The sequence below is a fragment of the Dermochelys coriacea genome, chromosome 7, assembly GCF_009764565.3.
Source record: "Dermochelys coriacea isolate rDerCor1 chromosome 7, rDerCor1.pri.v4, whole genome shotgun sequence".
Lineage (NCBI taxonomy): Eukaryota > Metazoa > Chordata > Testudines > Dermochelyidae > Dermochelys > Dermochelys coriacea.
The window spans coordinates 59285242-59308888 of NC_050074.1; the positions used below are offsets into that span (position 1 = coordinate 59285242).

Consider the following 23647-nt stretch of genomic DNA (forward strand, 5'->3'; position numbering starts at 1 on the left):
TGGTGAAGGGAGTGGTGCATCATAGAAGTCCCTGGCTATGGTGCCTCATGTAAGATGTAGTCTGGTATGGTAATCCATCCAATTGAGAAGAATGGGAGGCATAAGGCATCAAAAGTACAACTCCAGTGAAGGCACTGTGGCAGCATTTTGAATTAAATATTTTAGTTTTTGGCCAAAATATTTTGGGTTTTGGTTGAAAACCAAAAATGTTATGGTTATCAGGTATTCAGATTTTTAATGAAATGTTGACATTTTTTGAGGAAAGCAGTCACTCAAAAAACAGTTTTGAGGAAAATTTTTCACCAGCTCTAGATGAGAGTTTAGTAGCCTAGAGGAGATCATTCAGCCCTTCATATCCAGCGGTTATCTGGAGAAGTCTAGACCGTTGTTACTTGTCCTGTGATTAGAGAGTGGACTTCAGTCTTTACTAGAGACACACAGGGCTTTTGAACTGCACAAGTTGCTACTCTGCGTGATAGGCCAATTTCCTCTGTGACACAATTCCATTGAATTCAGTGAGTTAAACCTATGATGAATTAGCCCCAGTCTTACACATTTTCACATTAGTGCCATGAAGCTAACCACAACTTTGGTCAGGTTTTTCACACTGACACCACAGACATCTACTGTTTCACCTGCTGTACATCATTATACGAGTTGCTCATTGTCACAAGGTGGACTGGACCTTTAAGGGAGTTGGGGTCAGCCTCACCTGTGGCTATTTATCCACCTGCCAGGTAATGGACTTGGGTTGGGTCAGGTGATCATGACATGGTAGCCTGGATGTGAGGCTCTTGTAAGAAGAAGCATGAGTTCAACAGATGCCTGAGTGACGACAGGAGCAAGGAAAGGCTCTCCAAAGTTAGGTATAAAAGGCCTGCAGGAAGCTAGTGGGTGAATCAGCTAAGGGGCTGGGAAAAAGACAAAGAATCTGGCATGGGCTGGACCACCCATAGTGGGTTTAGGAGACAGACTGACTGTCCAGGAAAGGGTTACAGGAAAAGCTATGAGACAGGCCAAGGTAGGTAGTAGTCCAGGGAAGTGAAGCAAGGAGCCAGAGCACTTGGATCTTCTTTGTTGCAGTTGGGTCCCTGGACTGGGACCCACAGTAGAGGAAGGGAGGGCCTGGGACCCCCTACGAGAGCCTGGGACCCCCTACAAGGTCCCAGAGGAAGGAGGTGTGACAATCCTGAGATGTGGGGTGGCAGGATTACTGAGCCTGAATCCTGGCTGAAGACACAGCGTGATATTGCTGCATGACTGTTTTGTTGGCCTTTCTGTTTGTTCCAAGCTGGAAGATGAGCTGGGCTGCATGATTTGGCTGGAAGGGCCCATCATGAAGAACCCTGTCCCAGAAGGGGAAGCTGAGGTGTGGAGCACAAGGACCCAGAGAAGGTAAGCAGATCATATTACTGGGGGAGCTGGGGAAGCCAATTAAAGTTGGCTCTTGGTGTCTGTTCTGCATGTGAATTTCAAAGGGAGAGGGAAGCTGTTGAATGAGAAAAGGCAGATTTGAGATTCAATGGGAAGGAGCCAGAATGTGACTCATGGTACATGCCTATGCAGGGGATGTAAGGAGCCCCTCACTCCCCTGTGCTTGCTATGTGTGTCACACCGTGAATAGGGAAAGGAGCTTCCATGGCATTGCTACTCCAGCTCCTGTGAAGGTCAGCAGGGAGTGGCTGGGTTCTGCCCCACTCCACACCTCAGCTGAGCCAGCACACCAGGGGGATTAAGCTGGGCTGGGCATAGTGGTGGTGCAGACGAGATTCCCCCACCGAGCATGGGACCAAGCTGTGATTCTCAGAGGCAGGCTGGTTCCGGCTCTGCTCTAGGGCTAGCACTGCTGTGTGCTGCCCAGGGTAAGAGACAAAGCCAAAAGTGACTCCTCAATGTGGACTCAGGAGAATGCATGTTCATAGGGCGCTGGTCTGAGCAGACACTTGCCCTAACAGTATTGCCAGTTATCAAAATGTAGCATACTGAGAGCCTCTCCCAGGTAAGGTTCACCCATCCAATACAGAATCATAATGTTGGCACTTCTTGCTGGATGATAGTCAAGATTTAAATAAAAGTTGAATTCAGCCTACCATTCATTTAATTCTAGGGCATCCTAGGAAAGACTTAGCTTACACACACACACACACACACACACACACACACACACACACACACACACACACACACACACACACACCCCAGGACCCATCTGACATTAGCACTAGCTCAAGAGAGGGCTTTTCTCGAGGCTGCTCATTCGGTTACACCAGTGTCAAGAAACAGAATTGGGAGCAAAATCTGGCCAGATGTCTCTTGAAGATCAGCCAGAATAAATCAGTGTGTCTTATCCATGTGACTCATTGTACAAAACATTTAAGATAGTGTTTTGTTGCTGTCTTGGCACTGAGATTCTTCTACACTCTGAAGTGGTAGGAAAAGTACTGTGTGTTTCTTTTGGTTGCTATTCCTATGAAATCAGATCGATTTGGATACTGGTGGCACCTCGGTCTCTCTCCTGTTCTCTGCCTCTGGCACACAGTGTAGTCTTCTGAGGACTGAAATGCTTTAGTCAGAGTAGGATCTTTGGGCTCAGCACAGGAGTAACTGAGTGAAATGAAATGGCCTGTGGTATAGAGGGGTCCAACTAATTGATCTCATGGTCCATTCAGGCCTCAAACTCTGTGAAACTATCAATCAGAAGCAAAGCAACTTGGTTAGGTGCTCCACCTGTAAAAGGCAGCCCCGGCTTGAAATGTGCTTATGGTCAGACAAGATTACCTGTATAAATTATTCTTCTTTTTCCCAACATGTCTGTTCTATGTGTATCTTTGAGTCATGAGGGCCTTCCTTATTGACACAAAATATTAGTCCTCAAGAGCCAGCACAAGATAACAAGATGGATTCTCTTCTGTCTAATGCACCACAGAGAAAATCACTAGCTAAGTTCCCATTTCAGGGCCTCTCTGTCTCTTAATGGGGATGATGTGAGAGGCATTTCACAGCTGGGCTTTCAGATCTCCAGGTAGTTTGCAAGACTGGCAGCTGGAAAACTCCTCTTTTCACTTACAGTAAATCTGACATAGATCCCATTGAGAGAGAATAAGTATAAAACAGAGTCTGGATCCAGATCTCAACATTACCAGGGTTTTGGGCAGGTTCAAGCTTCTCACTAAATGCCCAGTCATTTCACTTTTCAAATAACAGCTGCACTTTAAACACGAACATAACACTTACAGCCACAAAGTCGCAGCTTAGAACAATGCCTCTAAGTAGAGCTGGTCAAAAAAAATTTGGCAAATAAACATTTTGTTCAGCCTAGCTCCACATTTTTTCCAACTTTTTGATTTGCTGAAATTAAAAAAAAAAAAAAAAAAAAAGTTTTGGGTTGAACCAAAAACAAACCTTTTTTCAACTTTTTTTTTCCAAACTGCCAATGAACCAAAAAGCCATTATTTACCCAGCCCTATTTCTAAGCACAACTGATTTATTTTTTAAAAAAAAAAGTTAAATTAACAAATTCTCACAAAATATTAACTGGTTTTGGTTTGTTTGGTTTTTTTTTTTTTTCAAATTTCAGTGAGATTTAATTTTTTTTTCCAAAAATTGAAAACCCCAACCAGTTCTAGAGCCAGTCAATGAAAAATTGCCAGCACTTTTCAAGGTTTCTTTTCTATCACTACTTGTATTTTTGACAAATATAGTCCTTCAAAAGTCAGAACATTTTGACTCTGCTAATACAATTGCTCCTGGAAAGACTCAAAGTTTATTCAGCTTAGAAGGGCATTATTGCTGGGGTTCACTTTCTCGTGCATTAGAGATTCACATGTACCAGGGGCAGGATACAGAACTCAATGGACCAAATGTGTCATCTGATATTGCAAATCCTCAGAGGTGCAGATCACCGACTGAAGTCAGTGGGCCTTATCCAAGCATAGGTTAAAGTCAATAGCAACAGATGAAGGAACTCCTTAATAGCAAGTTTAGTGAATATTTTAAAGCCCCCTCCTAGAAGATATAATAAGTAGCATTATAGCTGCAAGGAAATAGGCTAAATGACTGCTTGAAGTCCTTTCCACCTTTATATTTCTATGATTCAGCACACTCTGATCTATGAGAGGCCGCAATTCTACTTCGGTATAGAATATTTTGAATAAATTTTTGTTTTACATGAATTACGAATGTATTAGCTTATGTGTTGAAAGATCACGTCTTCCTCACACTTGCTGATACTAAACAGCCTTCAGGACAGAGTGATCAGTAGTATTGGTGGTGGCGGTAGTATTAACATTGATGATGTCTCCTATTTTTAAGAGTATGGAGTAGAAGACTGAGGTAATAACTGGGAAAACAAAAGGGGAGATAGCCGCTGCCCAGTGCCACCAAGTGAGTGTTGGGGCTAGATCCTGAGGGGAGAGACTGGTCTGCTTTCTCTGGACAAGCAGGCGCTACAGCCCTCTCTACATAATTTACAGATTTAGGGCAAGTCTGTTTCTTCCTCCCCCTCCCCCGTGACACACCCTCTGCACACATCTCTTCAAACAAAGGGTTTTTTTAACCTAGATGTTAACTAGCGCTGTTCACATTTTTAGTTAAAATGGAGTGTGTGTGTATGGGGGGGGAGTTTAAGTCTAAATATTTTGCAAGAAGTCTGATTCAACAAAATTCAGGGGGGGGGTTTGATGGAAAAAATGAAAAGATTCATTTTGTTCTGAAAACCAAAGTGAAGCAAATTTCAGTGGCAAGCACAATTAAAATGGCTTTTCTTTTTGATATATAATTTTTTTAATCAGAATTATTCCCTGAAAAATGTCCATACAAATTGTTCAGAATTTTGGCAGAAAATAAATGGGATTTTTTTTCCCCACTTTTGAAGCTGGAGGACTGTATTTGTAACTTCAAGGAAAGCTGTCTTTGTGTTTTTGTTTTTTTTATTTTTTTTTTTTTTTGTCTCCTCTCTCTGCATCATCTGCTGTCTTCTCATGTTCTTGTTCTCTTCTACAATCCAATCCTCCCCTGCCAATGGGCTGATGTTTGTCTGTCACTCACCTTTGGATCTTTTCTTGTTCAGCAGCGACTGGCAGAGAATGACAAGTGTAAAAAGGAGGACGCTGATGATGCCGATGGAGCACACAAACACTGCATATACGTACAGGTCTGAAAGGCAAGCAGAGAATTACTCAGCCTGGCTCTTGATATGATTAACATTTCAACACAGGAAAAAGGATCACCTCTGTGCAAGACACAAATAGACAGGCCCTGCCTCATAGCATTGGGTAACATTTTCAGAAGTTTCTAAGTCACATAGGTACCTAAATTGAAAGTCTATAGGATTTAGGCACCTACCTGCCTCTTGCAATCTTATCCCCAACCTTTAAACTGAGCAAGACAATTAGGCTGGGGGTCTCAAAAGTACCCACCGTTGGCCTAAATCTGCTCCCATTGAAGTCAGTGAGAATTTGACCATCACAGATTTTGGCCAGCATGGAGCACTTGAAAACTCCTGCCTTCTAAAATAGGGCCTCATGCTTCTTCTTGTTCCTGCCTTTCATATAACAATGTACATAGCCCATTTCATTGAAGGACACTTTATACACACTAATTGCCTTCAATGCCCTGGTGAAGTAGGCCTGTTTTACAGAGGGGAAATTGAGACAGAGTGTTCAAGTGACTTGTAGGAAGTGGCAGAGGTGGGAACAGAATCCTGACTGGTCGCCCTCTGCTCTACTCTCCAGTCCACACTCCCTCTGCCCAGGACAGTTGTATATTTTGTAAACTGTGTTTTAAAGAATGTAACAAAAGCTCCCAAGTGGAACCTTTGTACATTGTCAAATATAGCAGCAACTGGGCAGACACATTCAGAATAGCTGTGAACATTTGCAACACCTGTCACTTAATCTGGACTGACATGCATTGAAAAAGGTTGATTGATCCCAGTAACACCATGGTTACTCACCAGTCTGCCTTAAGTATTCTACTTGGTATTATCTGCTTTATAATGGGCTCTAGAAATAACCAGTCGTTAGATCAACTCACCAAATGTGTGGTATTATCAGGTACAAGTGCAGTCCAAGAACCCCACATGGGGCGTCTCGCTGCAATCCGTGTTCCTCTGGAGCGAGAGTAAAGTGCCAAAGACTCACACTGTGGCAAAGTGATGTACGAAGGCTGCAGGCCAGACTTCTAAAAATGTAGGGGTTGAGATTCACGTGCCCCCACATTTGCAGAACTAACTGTGTAATGGCATGCCAGGTCCTGAACAAACTGACTGCACTGAACAGGTGCTTGCTTAGGGCTAGAGAGGTTATCTTTGCTTAGGGAGATAGGTTGTCATGCAACAGACCAGGCATCATTTGCTTGGGTTGTTACTATAGAGTACTGTTGCGTGTCCCGGAAGTGTTAAACTCACTCAGCCAGCCTCCACTGAAGTCACTGGAAGATGAGGAAGCTTGGTATGTCTTAAGAGGTGATCAGCACCAGGCTGGATTGAGTCCTGTTTGCATGGCTGTCTCGCCTACAGGCCAGATACAAATTAGTTCCCTAATGGTCTTAAAAAGAAAACCCAGTTGTATGAGAACTTGGTGAAGTGGAGACCTTTCCCTCTCTGGTTTCCCACACTCTGTAACATAAGAATATAACATAAGAACGGCCATACTGGGTCAGACCAAAAGTCCATCTAGCCTAGTATCCTGTCTTCCAACTGTGGCCAATGCCAGGTGCTTCAGAGGGAATGAACAGAACAGATAATCATCAAGTGATCTCTCTCCTGCCATCCATCTCCACTCTCTGACAAATAGAGGCTAGGGACACCATCCCTGCCTATGCTGGCTGATAGCCATGGATGGACCTAGCCTCCATGAACTTATCTCATTCTTTTTTGACCTTTGTTATAGTCTTGGCCTTCACAACATCCTCTGGCAAGGAGTTCCACAGGTTGACTGTGCGTTGTGTGAAAAAATACTTTCTTTTGTTTGTTTTTAAATCTGCTGCCTATTAATTTCATTTAGTGACCCCTAGTTCTTGTGTTCTGAGAAGGGGTAAATAACACTCTTATTTACTTTCTTTACATCAATCATGATTTTATAGACCTCTATCATATTCCCCCTTAGTTGTCTCTTTTCCAAGCTGAAAAGTCCCAGTCTTTTTAATCTCTCCTCATATGGCAGCCGTTCCATACCCCTAATCATTTTTCTTGCCCTTTTCTGAACCTTTTCCAATCACAATATATCTTTTTTGAGATGGGATGACTACATCCGCACGCAGTATTCAAGATGTGGGCATACCCTGGATTTATAGAGAGGCAATATCCTATTTTCTGCCTGATTATCTATCCCTTTCTTAATGATTCCCATTATTCTGTTTGCTTTTTTAATGGCTGCTGCACGTTGAGTGGATGATTTCAGAGAACTATCCACAATGACTCCAAGATCTTTCTTGAGTGGTAACAGCTAATTTAGTTTAGTTTACTTTGCATTTATCACCATTGAATTTCATCTGCCATTTTGTTGCCCAGTCACCCAATTTTGAGAGACCTTTTTGTAGCTCTTCTCAGTCTGCCTGGGGCATAACTATCTTGAGTAGTTTTGTATCCTCTGAAAATTTTGCCACCTCACTGTTTACCCCTTATCCAGATCATTTATGAATATGTTGAATAGGACTCGGCCCAGTATAGACCCTGGGGGACACCACTATTTACTTCTCTTCATTCTGAAAACTGACCGTTTATTCCTGCCTTTTGTTTCCTATCTTTTAACCAGTTACCAATCCATGAGGACCTTCCCTCTTATGCCATGACAGCTTACTTTGCTTAAGAGCCTTTGGTGAGGGACCTTGTCAAAGGCTTTCTGAAAATCTAAGTATTTCATGGTAAGCACTCTGGGAGCAGCCAGTCTTTGTACAGCACTTAGCACAATGGGGCTCTGACCCCACACAGGGCTCTTGGTTGCTACCACAATAGAACTACACCCAGCATCTTAATGAGAAACTGCATGTAAACAAGTGAAACATTTAACGTTATCTTTACCTTCAAAAAACTTCCAGGCCTCATGGTTTTTCTCAAAAGTGGGATCTTCTGAAGCTTTCGATGAAATCACTGTGAAGGACAAATAAATACAGTATACTGATGATGCACGTGGGGTGAAATTCTCTCTCCAATGAAGTCAATGGGACCAGGACTTCACCCATACTATCCAACAGAATGTTCATCTCTCATAATGAAAGAACTGAATTATAAAATGGCAATATGTCTTTTGGCAAGACTTGATCCTTTTTGGCACCAAATATCTGCCACTCTTGTAGAAATCGCAGGGAGCTCTCCAGACTGAGTCCTGGGCTTGCACGAGGAAGACACACGATGCAATAGAATGAGCTGGCAGCCTGCAGCTCTGTTCCACCTTGGACTATGACAGGAGATAAATAGACTGATCCGTGATAGCAATATGTTTGACTGATCTGGTGCTGTGGCAGAGTGAACTGTCATGGGGAAGGGAAAAAAAATCTGAGCAGTTGACTCCAGTTATCTAGTCCTCTAAAGGCTGCTGCAAGTGGGAGGGGTCTGGGGACTATATAAACCAGACCCAGCTCATTCCAGAGGGGAGGAGAAGAGGTAACACCTAAGAAGACACTGAGATGTTGGAGGAAAGTCAAGGGGCAAGCAGCACCAGAAATGGACAGGAGAGGCAATTGTGAGTGTGGGCACAGGCTGAGCAAAGTGAGGACTTACCTGAGACATAAGAGAATTTATGGGGAAATAGGACTAAAGATTTCACTATAGATGATGATAAATTAAATACTGATATGCCCCTCTTATAACTACTTCTACCTTCTCTCTGCTTCCCTTTTTCTTCCTCCTTCATCCCCCTTTTTCTGTGGGGATCAGGTCATGCTGGCCTTCCAGGCAATTGCACGGTAGGGTGACCAGATAGCAAGTGTGAAAAATCAGGGTGAGGGTTAATAGGTGCCTATATAAGACAAAGCCCCAGATATTGGTACTATCCCTATAAAATCGGGACATCTGGTCACCATATTGCACAGTGACTGGTGACTTTCAAGTATGGATCTCAGAGTGCATGACAAATACGACTTGATCAAGTTGTGCAACAGCTCTGTGGGGTAGGCGGAGTATGGCAGAAAATCCTGTCGCAGAGGCTGTATATACGGACCCTGGACTTCAGGAAAGCAGACTTTGACTCCCTCAGGGAACAGATGGCCAGGATCCCCTGGGGGACTAACATGAAAGGGAAGGGAGTCCAGGAGAGCTGGCTGTATTTCAAGGAATCCCTGTTGAGGTTACAGGGACAAACCATCCCGATGAGTCGAAAGAATAGTAAATATGGCAGGCGACCAGCTTGGCTTAATGGTGAAATCCTAGCGGATCTTAAACATAAAAAAGAAGCTTACAAGAAGTGGAAGGTTGGACATATGACCAGGGAAGAGTATAAAAATACTGCTCGGGCATGTAGGAAAGATATCAGGAGGGCCAAATCGCACCTGGAGCTGCAGCTAGCAAGAGATGTCAAGAGTAACAAGAAGGGTTTCTTCAGGTATGTTGGCAACAAGAAGAAAGCCAAGGAAAGTGTGGGCCCCTTACTGAATGAGGGAGGCAAGCTAGTGACAGAGGATGTGGAAAAAGCTAATGTACTCAATGCTTTTTTTGCTTCTGTTTTCACTAACAAGGTCAGCTCCCAGACTGCTGTGCTGGGCAACACAAAATGGGGAAGAGATGGCCAGCCCTCTGTAGAGATAGAGGTGGTTAGGGACTATTTAGAAAAGCTGGACGTGCACAAGTCCATGGGGCCGGACGAATTGCATCCGAGAGTGCTGAAGGAATTGGCGGCTGTGATTGCAGAGCCCTTGGCCATTATCTTTGAAAACTCGTGGCGAACGGGGGAAGTCCCGGATGACTGGAAAAAAGCTAATGTAGTGCCCATCTTTAAAAAAGGGAAGAAGGAGGATCCTGGGAACTACAGGCCAGTCAGCCTCACCTCAGTCCCTGGAAAAATCATGGAGCAGGTCCTCAAAGAATCAATCCTGAAGCACTTAGAGGAGAGGAAAGTGATCAGGAACAGTCAGCATGGATTCACCAAGGGAAGGTCATGCCTGACTAATCTAATCGCCTTTTATGATGAGATTACTTGTTCTGTGGATGAAGGGAAAGCAGTGGATGTATTGTTTCTTGACTTTAGCAAAGCTTTTGACACGGTCTCCCACAGCATTCTTGTCAGCAAGTTAAGGAAGTATGGGCTGGATGAATGCACTATAAGGTGGGTAGAAAGCTGGCTAGATTGTCGGGCTCAACGGGTAGTGATCAATGGCTCCATGTCTAGTTGGCAGCCGGTGTCAAGTGGAGTGCCCCAGGGGTCGGTCCTGGGGCCCGTTTTGTTCAATATCTTCATAAATGATCTGGAGGATGGTGTGGATTGCACTCTCAGCAAATTTGCGGATGATACTAAACTGGGAGGAGTGGTAGATACGCTGGAGGGGAGGGATAGGATACAGAAGGACCTAGACAAATTGGAGGATTGGGCCAAAAGAAATCTAATGAGGTTCAATAAGGATAAGTGCAGGGTCCTGCACTTAGGATGGAAGAATCCAATGCACCGCTACAGACTAGGGACCGAATGGCTCGGCAGCAGTTCTGCAGAAAAGGACCTAGGGGTGACAGTGGACGAGAAGCTGGATATGAGTCAGCAGTGTGCCCTTGTTGCCAAGAAGGCCAATGGCATTTTGGGATGTATAAGTAGGGGCATAGCGAGCAGATCGAGGGACGTGATCGTTCCCCTCTATTCGACACTGGTGAGGCCTCATCTGGAGTACTGTGTCCAGTTTTGGGCCCCACACTACAGGAAGGATGTGGATAAATTGGAAAGAGTACAACGAAGGGCAACGAAAATGATTAGGGGTCTAGAGCACATGACTTATGAGGAGAGGCTGAGGGAGCTGGGATTGTTTAGTCTGCAGAAGAGAAGAATGAGGGGGGATTTGATAGCTGCTTTCAACTACCTGAAAGGGGGTTTCAAAGAGGATGGCTCTAGACTGTTCTCAATGGTAGCAGATGACAGAACGAGGAGTAATGGTCTCAAGTTGCAATGGGGGAGGTTTAGATTGGATATTAGGAAAAACTTTTTCACTAAGAGGGTGGTGAAACACTGGAATGCGTTACCTAGGGAGGTGGTAGAATCTCCTTCCTTAGAGGTTTTTAAGGTCAGGCTTGACAAAGCCCTGGCTGGGATGATTTAACTGGGACTTGGTCCTGCTTTGAGCAGGGGGTTGGACTAGATGACCTTCTGGGGTCCCTTCCAACCCTGATATTCTATGATTCTATGATTCTATAAATGTTTCCATTCTGATGCCTTGCTTTGGTCAGAACTCTCCAAAAGTTCTGTCTTAGGGGCTGTACTGTTCCAAACCTCATCTCTGTCCCAAAGTGAACTATTCTGGAAAAGTTTGTAGGCCAACAAGGAGAAGAGAAAAACATAATTAATTTCCCCCTTGCATCTCCAGTAACAAAAATCTCTTTTAAAAAAAATAACAGATCTCGTAGTAAAATGGCAGGGGTAAAATAGCCTCCCAGAGGAGACGTGCTTTGAAGAGTTCCTGAGAAAACTGACTTGGATTTGACCAAGTTAGGAGCCTTTTCAACATGACGGTTTATAATAATGTGACAATTGTTCTAGCCACATTCATAGCTAAAGGAGTCACTGCGGGCTTAGCCTCGCTCCACAGCTGACTCCATAGTCCCCTGAACAGCTAGGACTCTCCCAAATATTTCAGGGACATGCCAATCCTGGCGAATGGGACACTCCTGCAGTTCCTACAAAAGCATTATGCCAGGGTAGCTGCCACCTCAGCGCGCGCACGCACACACACACACATCCCATGGCCTGGGGTGGCTTTGCAGCATTCTGCCTCAGTTTTCCTCTCTCACAAGGCTTCTCACTAACCCACCCAGTCCATAGCCTTGGCATTTTGACTTCTCTACTCAGTTCCACCAACTTAAGCCTTGCTTGCTTCCTGCAGAGGGGGCGGGAGGGCTTAATAAAATATCATGTTTCCACTGAATTTAAGAAGAAACCATGAAAACATTTCTTGTGTGACTAGAGGTGAATTTGTAGCAGTGAGAGATTTGGTGGACAATTTTCAAATGCATCTAAGTGATGTAGCAGCCTAAGTCTAATGAGAAAGTAACATAAGAATATAACATAAGAACGGCCATACTGGGTCAGACCAAAAGTCCATCTAGCCTAGTATCCTGTCTTCTCTTGCTGCTGAGTGCTGGTTGCTTGGCAATGCGCCCCTCCCGGCAGGGAATTCAGAGCAAGGCTTTTGCCAACACTCCCCTTCTTTTCCCAGATCCCTAAACAGCAGTGAGCCCCGGCTCTCCCCCTTCCCACGTATGGACAGCAACTCTCATTGAGCCTGTGCCCACTCTGACTGATTAAAGGGACTGTCAAGTGCCGGTAGCCAAAGCCCCCGCAATCTGTTTATTTTAATATACACATTCTCCGGCTCTGCTGGAAACCTCGGGCTGGCGCATGAGAAGTCAAGAAGGAAACAAGCAGGGATTTTGGGGCAGCTCTCTGGGTAACACCGTGTTGTGGCTGGATTGCAGAGGAAGAAGCAGAGCCTGGGAGCTAGAGGAAGCATGGGGTTGGATGGGGCATGAGGGTAGCCAGAGCTGATGGTTTTGGGGCAGTTGGTAGAGCAGGGTGGCTGGGTCGAGGGGGTAGCATGGGAAGGGCCAGTGGGAACTGTGTGAATCTGAGGGGGAGCAGCAGGAAGTGGGGAATGGGACCTCATGCAGAAAGGAGCAAGGGAAACAAGAGGTTGGGAGTCATTGTCCTTGAGGACTTCAGTGCTTGGGGATAGGAGATGTTGGGGCAGCTGATGCCAGGGGCCAAGGGGAAGTCGGGGCTAGTGCCCATATTCACCCAGCATTCCTACTAGATGTGCACAGCCCAGGAGCCCACCTCAATCCTCCCCAAAGCCTTGATGTCCTGCACAGCTCCAGTGCCCCATACACCCTGCTTACACATCCCTATAGCCTCAATGACTAGACACAGCCCTAGTGCCCATGGCCCAGCACAGCCCTGGAGCCACCAGTTCTTCACATCTACTGCCCACAGCCTGCTTCCTAGTTGCCCATGTTGGGAGGCTGAGGCAGCTGCCCACCTCTCCTCCCCACTTTCTTTTTAGCAGTGGCTGGCTCTTTCATGTGGGCTGGGAGTAGCAGTGGGAAAGGAGGAGGAGAGTCGGCATGGCATCACTGTGACTGGCCAAAAGCCTCAGTAGGAACCCTGACTGGTGCTGGGCTGGACATGTGACAGCTCAGCAGGGCTAAGGTTATGAGACATGCAGTCAAGTTGCATTGCACACAGTTGAGTCATTAAAGAGACTGACTGGCCACAGTCACCTGATGTCGTCAGAGCTACAATAATACCCCGAGTTGGTAGATCACCACGTTCCAGAGATGCTCAGATCCAACAATTTGCTTCAGCCCAGTGCAAAAAAAAGTGGGGGTCACTTTTGAGACTCGGCCCCAGGATTAGGTTTGGAACATCTTATGACTTTGATTGCAATATTTGGTGGTTTTTTTCCCCCAAAACCCCAGCTCCTTGGGGCTTGTGATTGTAGGATAATCTCAGCTTTCTTTTTTGCTGTGAGAATTTCTAGCCCTCCAGAGAAAAGCTGGAAAATGTGACTCAAAAACCAGCAGGCACATAAAGAACCTAAAATGCATTTTTTTTTTTTAAATTGTGATAGTTTTTAAATCTCATGATTTCTGGGTCCGGACTCATGATTTATGTTGAATTCCTCTTACAGATTTTGAATCTTAAGATTCCACTTGCTCTGTAGCGGGTGAGTGTCCTTTTATTGTGCATGAACTTCATGTTTCCCAATAAAATTCCCCCTTCAGGACAGGTGGATTTTTAAGGTCATGATTACCAATCATTTTGTAATGGCTACCATTAGGGGTTGTCACAGGGATTTGAACTCCAGACCCTAAAATCAAGATCCTCAATCACTCAACTAAAGGACTGATTCCAGTCAGTAGCTGTTGTATGACTTCTGTCCTCTGCCCCAGTCACTGGAGGGGGCTGTGTAGCACAGCCTAAACAGTGGATTACAATCTGTTTTCCTGGCTGTGAAAACTCAGTTCTTTTCACAAGTCACCATTTAACACCTTTGCTGCCCTCCTTTGGCTTCTCACACATTGACTGTGAGCTTTTTATTTTAATACGAGGGTCAGTGGGCACGACCCAATGCTCATTGACATTGGTGGGAGTCTGTCCATGGACTTCACAGGGTGTTGGATCAGGCCCATGTCAGGTTCTACAGGAAATCCGGTTGCAGTTGGAAGGTCAGAACTCCACTGTTGATATGCTAATGTGTGGAGCCCTGCTTTGAGGACACACACACCACTTGGATAAACTAAGACAAACACCCTTGGCCAAAACTCTAAATACAAGCTTTCTCTGTGGTCTGGGGAAGTGTGAGAATCCTCTCTTTCCTTCTCTTCCCAGCCCCCTGATACCTTACCTATTTGCACTCTCTGTGCTTCCTTTTACATTTTGACCAGGACCTGAAGCAGACATGCCAAAATAGTAGAGATATTTGGACACCATTGAGAGGGAAATGCAAATCTAGCATTGAACTGCTCCAAAAACTGGGGGAATTAAGATCTGGGGTAGTTAGCTAGGGGCCAGAGGAAAAGAACAGATCCAGATTTGGATCTGTACATTCCCCCAAATAAGCAAGGGTTGCTTGGATCTGAGATTTCAGATCAGGTCACTCTTCTCACATTATGTCTGGCTGGCTGCATACAGGAAGCATACAAAATCTTGCAGAACTGTTGCCAAATTTTGCAGGCCCAAGAGGATCAGATGGTTTAGATTATGACTTTTGAAAAAATTCACATTCATACAATTTGGTACTGAGCCAAACTGAACTTCAACTCTAGATCTTTGGAAGAGCTTCCACAGCTACTAATAACTTCAGCTAGTTACACTACTTTAATCCTCTGATTTTAATCAAGGCAGGTTTAAACATTAGTGGGCAAAATGCAGCTGCTATTTATTTCTGATCATATATTTTTCATATTCTGCCTTTTATCTGTGAGATAGCAAAGCAAAAACTTGTGATGTCTATGAGCTATCAACAGAGATTGTCTGTTGCACTGTTTGTCTCCCTCTGTGTGTTAGTACAAAAATGCTATAGGAAGCTTAATTAGAACTATGAAGCTAGCACCATGGGAAACATGGTTTAGGTTTCTCTAGCACAAGATATTAACAAAATGAGACCTTTGGGCCTTATTCTGATCTCCCAGCAGTTGTAAATCAGGAGGAACTCTGCTGAAGTCAATGGAGCTCCATCAGTCTAAAACTAGTATAAGTAAGAGGAGAATCTGGTTCATGCCCCCCACCCCAGAAACACATACTAGTTAATTAGGAATACGTTTTCTTAAATATTTACTGCTGCTTCTTAATTTAAAAAAACCCACCCAACAAATCAAGTGCCAACAGGGCTGGAGGAAATTCCATGAGGTGAACCCCAGAGTTTTCATCCAACAGGTTTTTCTGTGCTGGGTTGGTGATTCCCCCGTAGGTCGTGCAGGCATTCACACCCTTCAGTTCCAGTAACTTAGGGCCTGATTCCCACTGACTTCAGTAGTCTTTGGATCAGGCCCCAATGAACTTAGTCAACACTTCCTTTTACCACACACCCACATCTATGAAGAGACCATCTATCAGACGCAGAGGAGTCTTTCCCAGCCAGCAGCATAGCTGCCTTCTGACATGAGCCCAATCTATGAAATCCAGATCCAGAACACAACCCTCTCTCAAAGTCTGGGTATGTTTGTATCAGAGGTTTTGATATGGCCCACTATTAAGGGGGGGGGGGCAGCTGTACGTGTGGGATCAGGATTTGGAAGGCCCATCTCAGGTCATATTTAGACTGGACTTCAACCCAACCTTTCTATGTAATTCTGGATCGTTCCAATCAGTGCTTTTCCACTTTCAGGCCAAGACTAGAGCTGAACATCCAGAAACTGCATTAGAGAGACTGCTCCTGAGATACTTCCAGCTGAGACTAGAAATGAAAGCAATCTCATGAGGAACATCTATTCTCTGGAGGTTTCTACAGGCGAATGGAGAACTGGGACACAGGAAAGCCAGTTTATTTTAAAACCAGACAACTGACTCATTGTGACAGGTTTCAGAGTAGCAGCCATGTTAGTCTGTATTCGCAAAAAGAAAAGGAGTACTTGTGGCACCTTAGAGACTAACAAATTTATTTGAGCATAAGCTTTCGTGAGCTACAGCTCACTTCATCGGATGCATCCGATGAAGTGAGCTGTAGCTCACGAAAGCTTATGCTCAAATAAATTTGTTAGTCTCTAAGGTGCCACAAGTACTCCTTTTCTTTTCACTGACTCGTATGACCTTTAGAAAATCATTTACTCTTTCTGTGCCTCAGTTTCCCCATGTTTAAAATGGGGATAATATTGTGTAGTCCTTTTTTCAAGTTCTCTGAGACCTATGCTTAAATGAGTGCAAAGTATTGTTAACTACCATCATTTTGGCTGAACAGCTATGGTAATGATCTAGAAATCTACGGCGGTGAATTTCCTGCCTTTAATTTTTCAGTTGAGGTATAATTATTATTTATGAAGCTAAGTATTATATGATTTATTTCTAAATGATTTTGGGGAAAAAAACCCTAAATTCAAGCATCTTCTGGACAGGGCCGGCTCTAGGCACCAGTAAAACAAGCAGGTGCTTGAGGCAGCACATTTCTAGGGGCGTCACTCTGGATTTGTGGAAGGGGTTGGGAAAGGGAGGAGTTGGTGTGGGGGCAGGGGGGGCCACAAAAAGAAAGCCGGGGCGACCAAAAAATTTTTTTGGTTGGGGTGGCAAAAATCCTAGAGCTGGCCCTGCTTCTGGATTAATTTGACATGGGGAGAAAACCAACAATTAACGATAATGAGCAAAAAAAAGGTTAGGATCAGACTCAGTAGCATCAGATGCATCCTCACCTTTTACTTCAGTAGCTGCTGTGCCATTTGACCATGCAGTCCACTTATTCCTGTGCTTGCCAATTTCCTGGACTTTGCATATATAATGGCCTTGATCCGTTGGCCGGAGCTTCAGAATTAGGAATTTGTACGTTGTTCCATGTCTCTCTTTGAGAAGGCGAAGTCTTTGCTTGTGGAAGCGGTGGGTGTAATTTCCATAGTACTGGACAATCCCAAATTTAGTCATTTTGATCATCAGATACTCCTGTGTGGGTGAGAGGGCAAAAACCCATCGGACAGCAAGTAAGTTGTCTGTCCGTTTCTTTTGTGAAACGTGACAATACAGAGTAGCATTGTCTCCCTCGGTGTATTGCACTGTCGGTCCTGGCGAGACTGTCACATTCAGAGCCTCGCAAACATCTGCAAAGGAGAGAATGGATCATGAGAATCTTCCATGCATAGCCGCACAAAAGCACTTGAATCAGCAAACAGTTAGATTCGCAGGTAACTCTGAGGCAGATAAATTGAGGTCTGTGTAGTTGAGTTTATAAAGACTTTCTGATGAGCTTTTAAACCCTGAAATCTTGGGTACCCTCTATGGATATTAAAGAGCCTATGAGAAAAGGAGTACTTGTGGCACCTTAGAGACTAACAAATTTATTAGAGCATAAGCTTTCGTGAGTTACAGCTCACTTCATCGATGAAGTGAGCTGTAGCTCACGAAAACTTATGCTCTAATAAATTTGTTAGTCTCTAAGGTGCCACAAGTACTCCTTTTCTTTTTGCGAATACAGACTAACACGGCTGCTACTCTGAAACCTAAAGAGCCTATGACATTCATTTCAAGGCATTTGCCTTAGTGTTCTTGCCTAAACTTTCCCCATGTAGGAATTGCCAGACTGGGATCAGACTAGTGCTATGTCTAATTCATGCTATTCTGCCTCCAACAGTAGCCAGTACCAACTGCATCAGAGATAGGTGGAAGAAATCCCGTACTAGATAGGTATGGCATATCTACACATACAGGCCTGATCTTGTCAGACAGATACTGCTTGACTTATACCTTGGAGCATGAAAGATTATATTCCTATTTCTTCATTTCTAATATAACTATAGATGTTCTCCTTATCTATGATCTACTTTTGAAGTCTACAAAACTCTTGACCTCAACCTTGTCTTGTGGCAATGAGTTCCACAGATTGTCTCCAATGTGTTATCGAATAGTGTGCTGCCCTCAACCCTAGCTGTATTTCAGCAGCAGACAAATGGTCCTTGCAATCCCCTCTGCAAAGTACTTTGGGGTCCTTCAGGATGAAATGCGCTTTGAAAATGTGAAGTATTATTCTGGCCTCTCTGCCTCGTTTGTACAAACAGTAATGGCATATATGCAACCAAGGGAGAATAGCTCTCTCCCTTCCAGTTACTTTTTCAGCACATCAGCAAGGAACAGGTTAACCAAGAGAGGATGAGCATTTGGTAGAGCATTTTGTTTGACATCATCTCCTGAAACACAAGCATATACTTGTCTTCAAAATAAGCAAGTCAAGTATTTCCATCTGCTGTTGCAGGAGTATTGGAAGTAGAGGTGCTAGTTCTAAGCTGTGAAAGTGAGTGTTGTGCTGTGGTTATATATTTTACTTTAGTAGGCTATGACTTCAAATAAAGCATTACATATCTACAGATACTTAAATGTAGACTCTTTATTCAAAAAGTAGGGTGGCTTAGTGAATCAAGCATTGAATTAGGACTCAGGTGATGTGAATTCTATTGGTGGTTCAGGCTGCTGGCTGACCTTGGGCAAAGCATGGCCCCTTTCTGCCTCAGTTTCCCCATCTGTAAAATGGGGGTATTGATACTGACCTCCTTTGTAAAGTGCTTTGAGATCTACAGCTGAGAAAAGCTAGGTTCTACTATTACAGTAACATCTCCAAACACTACAGTAAAACCATGGATTCCTGTACTGTTTTGGGCCTTTTTTATAGACCATTCTACTTTTTTGTGTTTGGTTGGTTGGTTGGTTGTTTTAAAAAATAAGGGCCATTTAAAAAAAGAAATTCAGAGGAAATTAAAAATATCATCCTTATTATCTCATAATACTGAATGGTTCTTATTTGAATTGATTTGTAAGAAGATATATGACCCAGCTAGATATAGTCTTGATCAGCAATATTAATTGAGGGATCATGATAACTGTCCATAAGCACAGAAAGTTGTAAATCCCAAGGAGAGAGATTATTTTGGATTGTGCCAGGGTATGAGTAGAAATAGCAGCTTGAAATAAAGGAAAGGAGATTTAGGCTGAATTGCAGGAAAAGCCTGCCTGCAGTGTGGTGATGATGGTTTATTACTTATTTGTCTAACGCCAGCAGTGCACTAACTAGATGCTTTACAGTGAGAGATGGAAATAGGCCTGCTATCTCAAAAAGCTTACACCCTAAATGAGATCTTTAAGGTTGTGGATAACGCTGATCAAAAATGAGAAATTTAATTTCATTAAAAATATCAGGGCTTTTTATAAATGTTCATGACCTATTTATCAAACGTTATTAAATATTTGAATATTTTGGTTGACCAAAATCATGTATTTTAGTCAGTTGAATGCACTTTAAAATGTTATTGGAAATTATTCAAACATCCTGACATTTTTCAGGACAAACCATTTTTATGATGTCCTTTTTTGATATGTAAACTTTTTGTTCAAAAAATGCTGACCAGCTCTAATTGTGGCCTAGTTTCCCAGAGTAAGAGACCGTTGTTTGAGTAATTTAAAACTAGACAGCACACAATGCCAAAAAATACACAACAGAGTACATAAAAGAGGAGTTCAGATACTGCCGGTGGCAGAGACCAGTGTAGGCAATTCAAACAGCTTCTCCAATTTCTCTGATCACTTCTACCTGATTATTGGCCCCAGTATAAAAGTTTTCTTTTTTTTTTTCATGTCCATGAGTCCAAGTTTTTGGCTTTTTGATAGGTTTTGTGGTTGTTCCAAAGAAATGATCAAATTCAGTTCACCTCTCCCAAGCAAGAAAGCCCATAGACTCTAGAGCACCAGTTATATGAGTAAGGCATGTAGGATTTGGTCCAAACACGCAACAGCAGACTCTTTTTCCTAAAAGTTCCTGCTATTGCTATCACCAGAGCTGCTCCGCAGGGGTAGCAATAGGGAGAGCTTTATGTATTTGAAGCCACTAGCATTTTAATCATCGTGTCAGCTAATCCTGTTGCAAGCAGAGTTAGGTAATGCTGTATTTAAAACAAGCAAACATAGTAACTGATGGAGCCAGTGAGGCACCAGTGGAGCCAGCATGATAGTTGTAACAGTAGGAGATTTGGGGAAACTGAGGATATTGTAGACGCATACAGTAATGAAAGCTCTGATCCAAAGCCCATTGAAGACAGTGGAAGGCCTCCCACTGACTTCGGTGGGTTTGGCTCAGCCCCCAAGCGAAGGATACTCCTGTAACAGGTTCCTTTCCAATAGAGGAGAATGCTCCATCAATTAGAGAGCAGCAGACCTTTGCGCGCATACAGTGCTGAGTGCGCAGACTTTACACAATTGCTGCTTCAAATGGGGAGAAATTCGGGAAGGCAGGGAATGAAAACGCTGCAGCACAGACAGAGCTCACCACAAGAGTTTAGTCTTGCTGTTACCACTGCCTGAGAAGGGAACTATTTATAGTACATGGAAGAAATAAAAAAAAAAAAAAAAAAAGTCAAATATTCAGGACTCATTTCATACATTCATAGATTCCAAGGCCAGAAGGGACCACTGTGATCATCTAGTCTGACCTCCTGTATAACACGGGCCAGAGAACTGCTACACAATAACTTCTAGAGCAGAGCTTTTAGAAACACATCCAATCTTGATTTAATAAATGTCAGTGACGGAGAATCTACCACGACCTTTGGTAAGTTGTTCCAAATGTTAGTTACTCACTGTTAAAAATGTACTCCTTATTTCCAGTCTGCATTGTCTGAATTGCAGAGTTCCTAATTGTCAAGGGCCTTTGTCTGGTCTAGCTTTATTTACAACTGGCTGCTGTAATTGTCAATGCTTTAGTCTCATTTGGCTATCCCAAGTGCCTTTTTCCCTGGCTCGCTGGGAGGCATCCTGGGATAGTGGATTAGTTGCAAGACTGTCTACACTAGGGACATCTTGCAAAGATTTCCCCCTGTTGCTAAGGCCAGGTCTACCCTTACAAGCTTACAGCAGCACAGGTGTACCAATGTAGTTGTGCCACTGTAAAAGTGTTTGTGTAGCTGCGTTATGCCGACGGGAGAGAGCTCTCCCGCTGACATACCGCTGTGCACATGAGTGCTTGGGCCAGCAAATGTATGTCACTTGGGGGAGTTTTTTTCACACCCCTGAGCAACAATAATAAAATATTTAATAAAAATAATTAGCATGTGGCAAGAAAGATCACAACAAGCAACTAGCTGTTTTCAGTTGGACTGAGATTTTTTTAAATTTTCAACAGTTAGGAGGCCCCTCTCTCAAAGAAAACTTCTCAGCCTAGCTCCAGAGATTGGCCTGAACCTCCATTCATCCTTCAAAACTTTGACAGGCAGATGCAGATCCGGAATTCAAAGCTAGACAAACAAAAATCCCTCCTTGCAATATCCCCAAACTCTGAAGTTCAGGTTTGAAGTGGTGTGCTCATCAGAATATTAATTCTTGTTAATCAGCAGTACCCAGGTGAACCCCATATCTGGGAAGCCTAGACGTTGCTGGTAAAAATTAAAAAAGTGCATAAATCCCATTTTCAAAAAGGATTTTGAGTCTCATTGAAAGTCTATGGACTTTCTCATTAGACTTAGGCTGCTACATCACTTAGATGCATTTGAAAATTGTCCACCAAATCTCTCACTGCTACAAATTCACCTCTAGTCACACAAGAAATGTTTTCATGGTTTCTTCTTAAATTCAGTGGAAACATGATATTTTATTAAGCCCTCCCGCCCCCTCTGCAGGAAGCAAGCAAGGCTTAAGTTGGTGGAACTGAGTAGAGAAGTCAAAATGCCAAGTCTAGTTTCAATTGCCCAAGCTGAGAGAAGTGCAAAAAGTTACCAGCCAACCTGATGCAAAGTAAACTAGAGGTTTAACATTCCTGAAGCTTTAGTACTGTACAAGGTGTTAGTAAAGAGGGTGATGTTTTTTGTGTTTGTGTGTTTGGTTTTTTTTTAATATCTGCCGTGAGCTGTATGCTGTTCCTACCCTGTTGAGCAGAAAGTGACAATTGTCCCACACTCTACATTGGGGGGAGGGGCGTGGGGAGGGGTTTTAACTCTTCCAGCGTCTTTTCCTTTTCCTCCTGGTTTTGCTTACGAAGCTGAGGCACTGGCTGGAGTTTGGGGCCGAGTATCTGCACCCGCTTCCAGGGTCTGAAATGATCGGAGCCGGAGCGGCCCGCACCCGAGGGCGAGCCTGAAGAAATGATTGCGAAAGCGCAGGGACGCAGCTCGGGTTACAAGCGGGGCCCGGGGCAGGAGGCGGATCAGCGGGCTGGGGCTGGGGCTGGGGCTGGGCGATCCAACAAGAAACGGCCCGAAGTCAGCCCGGCTCCGGGGTGTGCGTCTCGGGGCGGCCCCCCCTTTCCCGGGCTGGGGGGCAAAGCACAAGGGGGCTGTGACTTCTCCTTGAACGGGCGCCCTGCACGGCCCCGTCACTTAACCTGAGACGCAGGTTTCCCCCGAGCCAGCGCGGGGGACCGGGGTCCGCTGCCGGGGGGAGGCAGGTTTTTTTTGGGGGGGGGGGGGCAGCCGTGCGGAGATTCCGCCCCCGCTCCCCACCGCTCCTTACCTGGGGTGGGCGCTTGGGCCAGCAGCGCGGCCAGGGCCAGGGCCAGGAGGCGCATCGCCCACAGCGCACAGGGACCCTTCTGCTTTCTCTCCCCGCCTGAAGCTCGCCTCTCCTCCCCCTTCCTCTCTCCTCCCTCCTTCTCCCCTTCCCCTCCATCTCCTCCCCTCCTCCTTCCCGACTCTTCCCCTTCCCCCTCGTCCCGGATCCCGGCCTCTTTCCTCTTGCTCTCCTCGCCCCCGCCCGCGACTCCTGCTGTTTCTCCTGACCCCTTGGGGAGCTCTGCGGGGTCCCTCCCCCAGGACCGGCTCTGGGGGCGGGGCGGGGGGAGAGAGCGCAGATCTCCAGCTGGGGCTGTGCGACCCATCCCCGGAGGGGACCTGCTCTCCCAGGCCGCAAAGGGCCCGGGGAGAGCCCCCTTCACAGCTGAGGCTTCCCTGCGGGCGCCACGGTATTTGGACGGGGGCGTTTTTCCTGCCTCCAGCCCTCTCGCCCTTGTTGGAAGAGTTTGAAATCTTTCCCACGCCGCCCCGGCTTTGCCCCCACACTGATGGCGTCCAGCCGGCGATCCCAGCGTCTGCAGAGGTCACGAGGGGCAGTCCCGGTCGCAGCCCTCGTCCAGGCCCAGCTCCAGCTCCATTTTCCTGGTGTGACACGGACAGACACGGTAGTTGGGCGGGGTAGCTCGAACCTGGGACCTCTGAAGCTAAATGCAGGAGCCTCCACTGCAGGAGCTAGAAGTAACTCGGCTCTTAGGGAAGGCTGTAGCAAACTCAATCTCTAATTGGCGTGGGTGCCACTAGAGGGGACAGAGCACCGCACCCAGGAGGGGTGTG

The 23647-nt window shown here is 45.0% G+C and overlaps 1 protein-coding gene and 1 long non-coding RNA gene across 3 annotated transcripts in view; one reads left to right on the top strand and one right to left on the bottom strand.

Annotated features, from left to right (window-relative positions):
* VSTM4 (V-set and transmembrane domain containing 4) overlaps positions 1-22966 on the bottom strand; it is a 51210-nt gene extending 28244 nt beyond the window's left edge. The window contains exons 1-4 of the mRNA XM_038410431.2: positions 22815-22966; positions 17033-17431; positions 8021-8089; positions 5047-5154 (exon numbers count right to left, since the gene is read on the bottom strand). Of these exons, the coding sequence (XP_038266359.1) occupies positions 5047-5154; positions 8021-8089; positions 17033-17431; positions 22815-22869 (631 nt within the window). The 5' untranslated portion in view covers positions 22870-22966. The remainder of the gene's footprint in view (positions 1-5046; positions 5155-8020; positions 8090-17032; positions 17432-22814) is intronic.
* Positions 786-16198, top strand: LOC122461068. 2 transcript variants are annotated; one of them, XR_006282770.1, is made up of 3 exons: positions 786-866; positions 1292-1395; positions 16018-16198. It is a non-coding gene; the product is annotated as an uncharacterized LOC122461068 (long non-coding RNA). The 2 variants fall into 2 exon arrangements; XR_006282771.1 differs by lacking the exon at positions 786-866 and adding an exon at positions 910-1021.
* Positions 22967-23647: the final 681 nt, after the last annotated feature.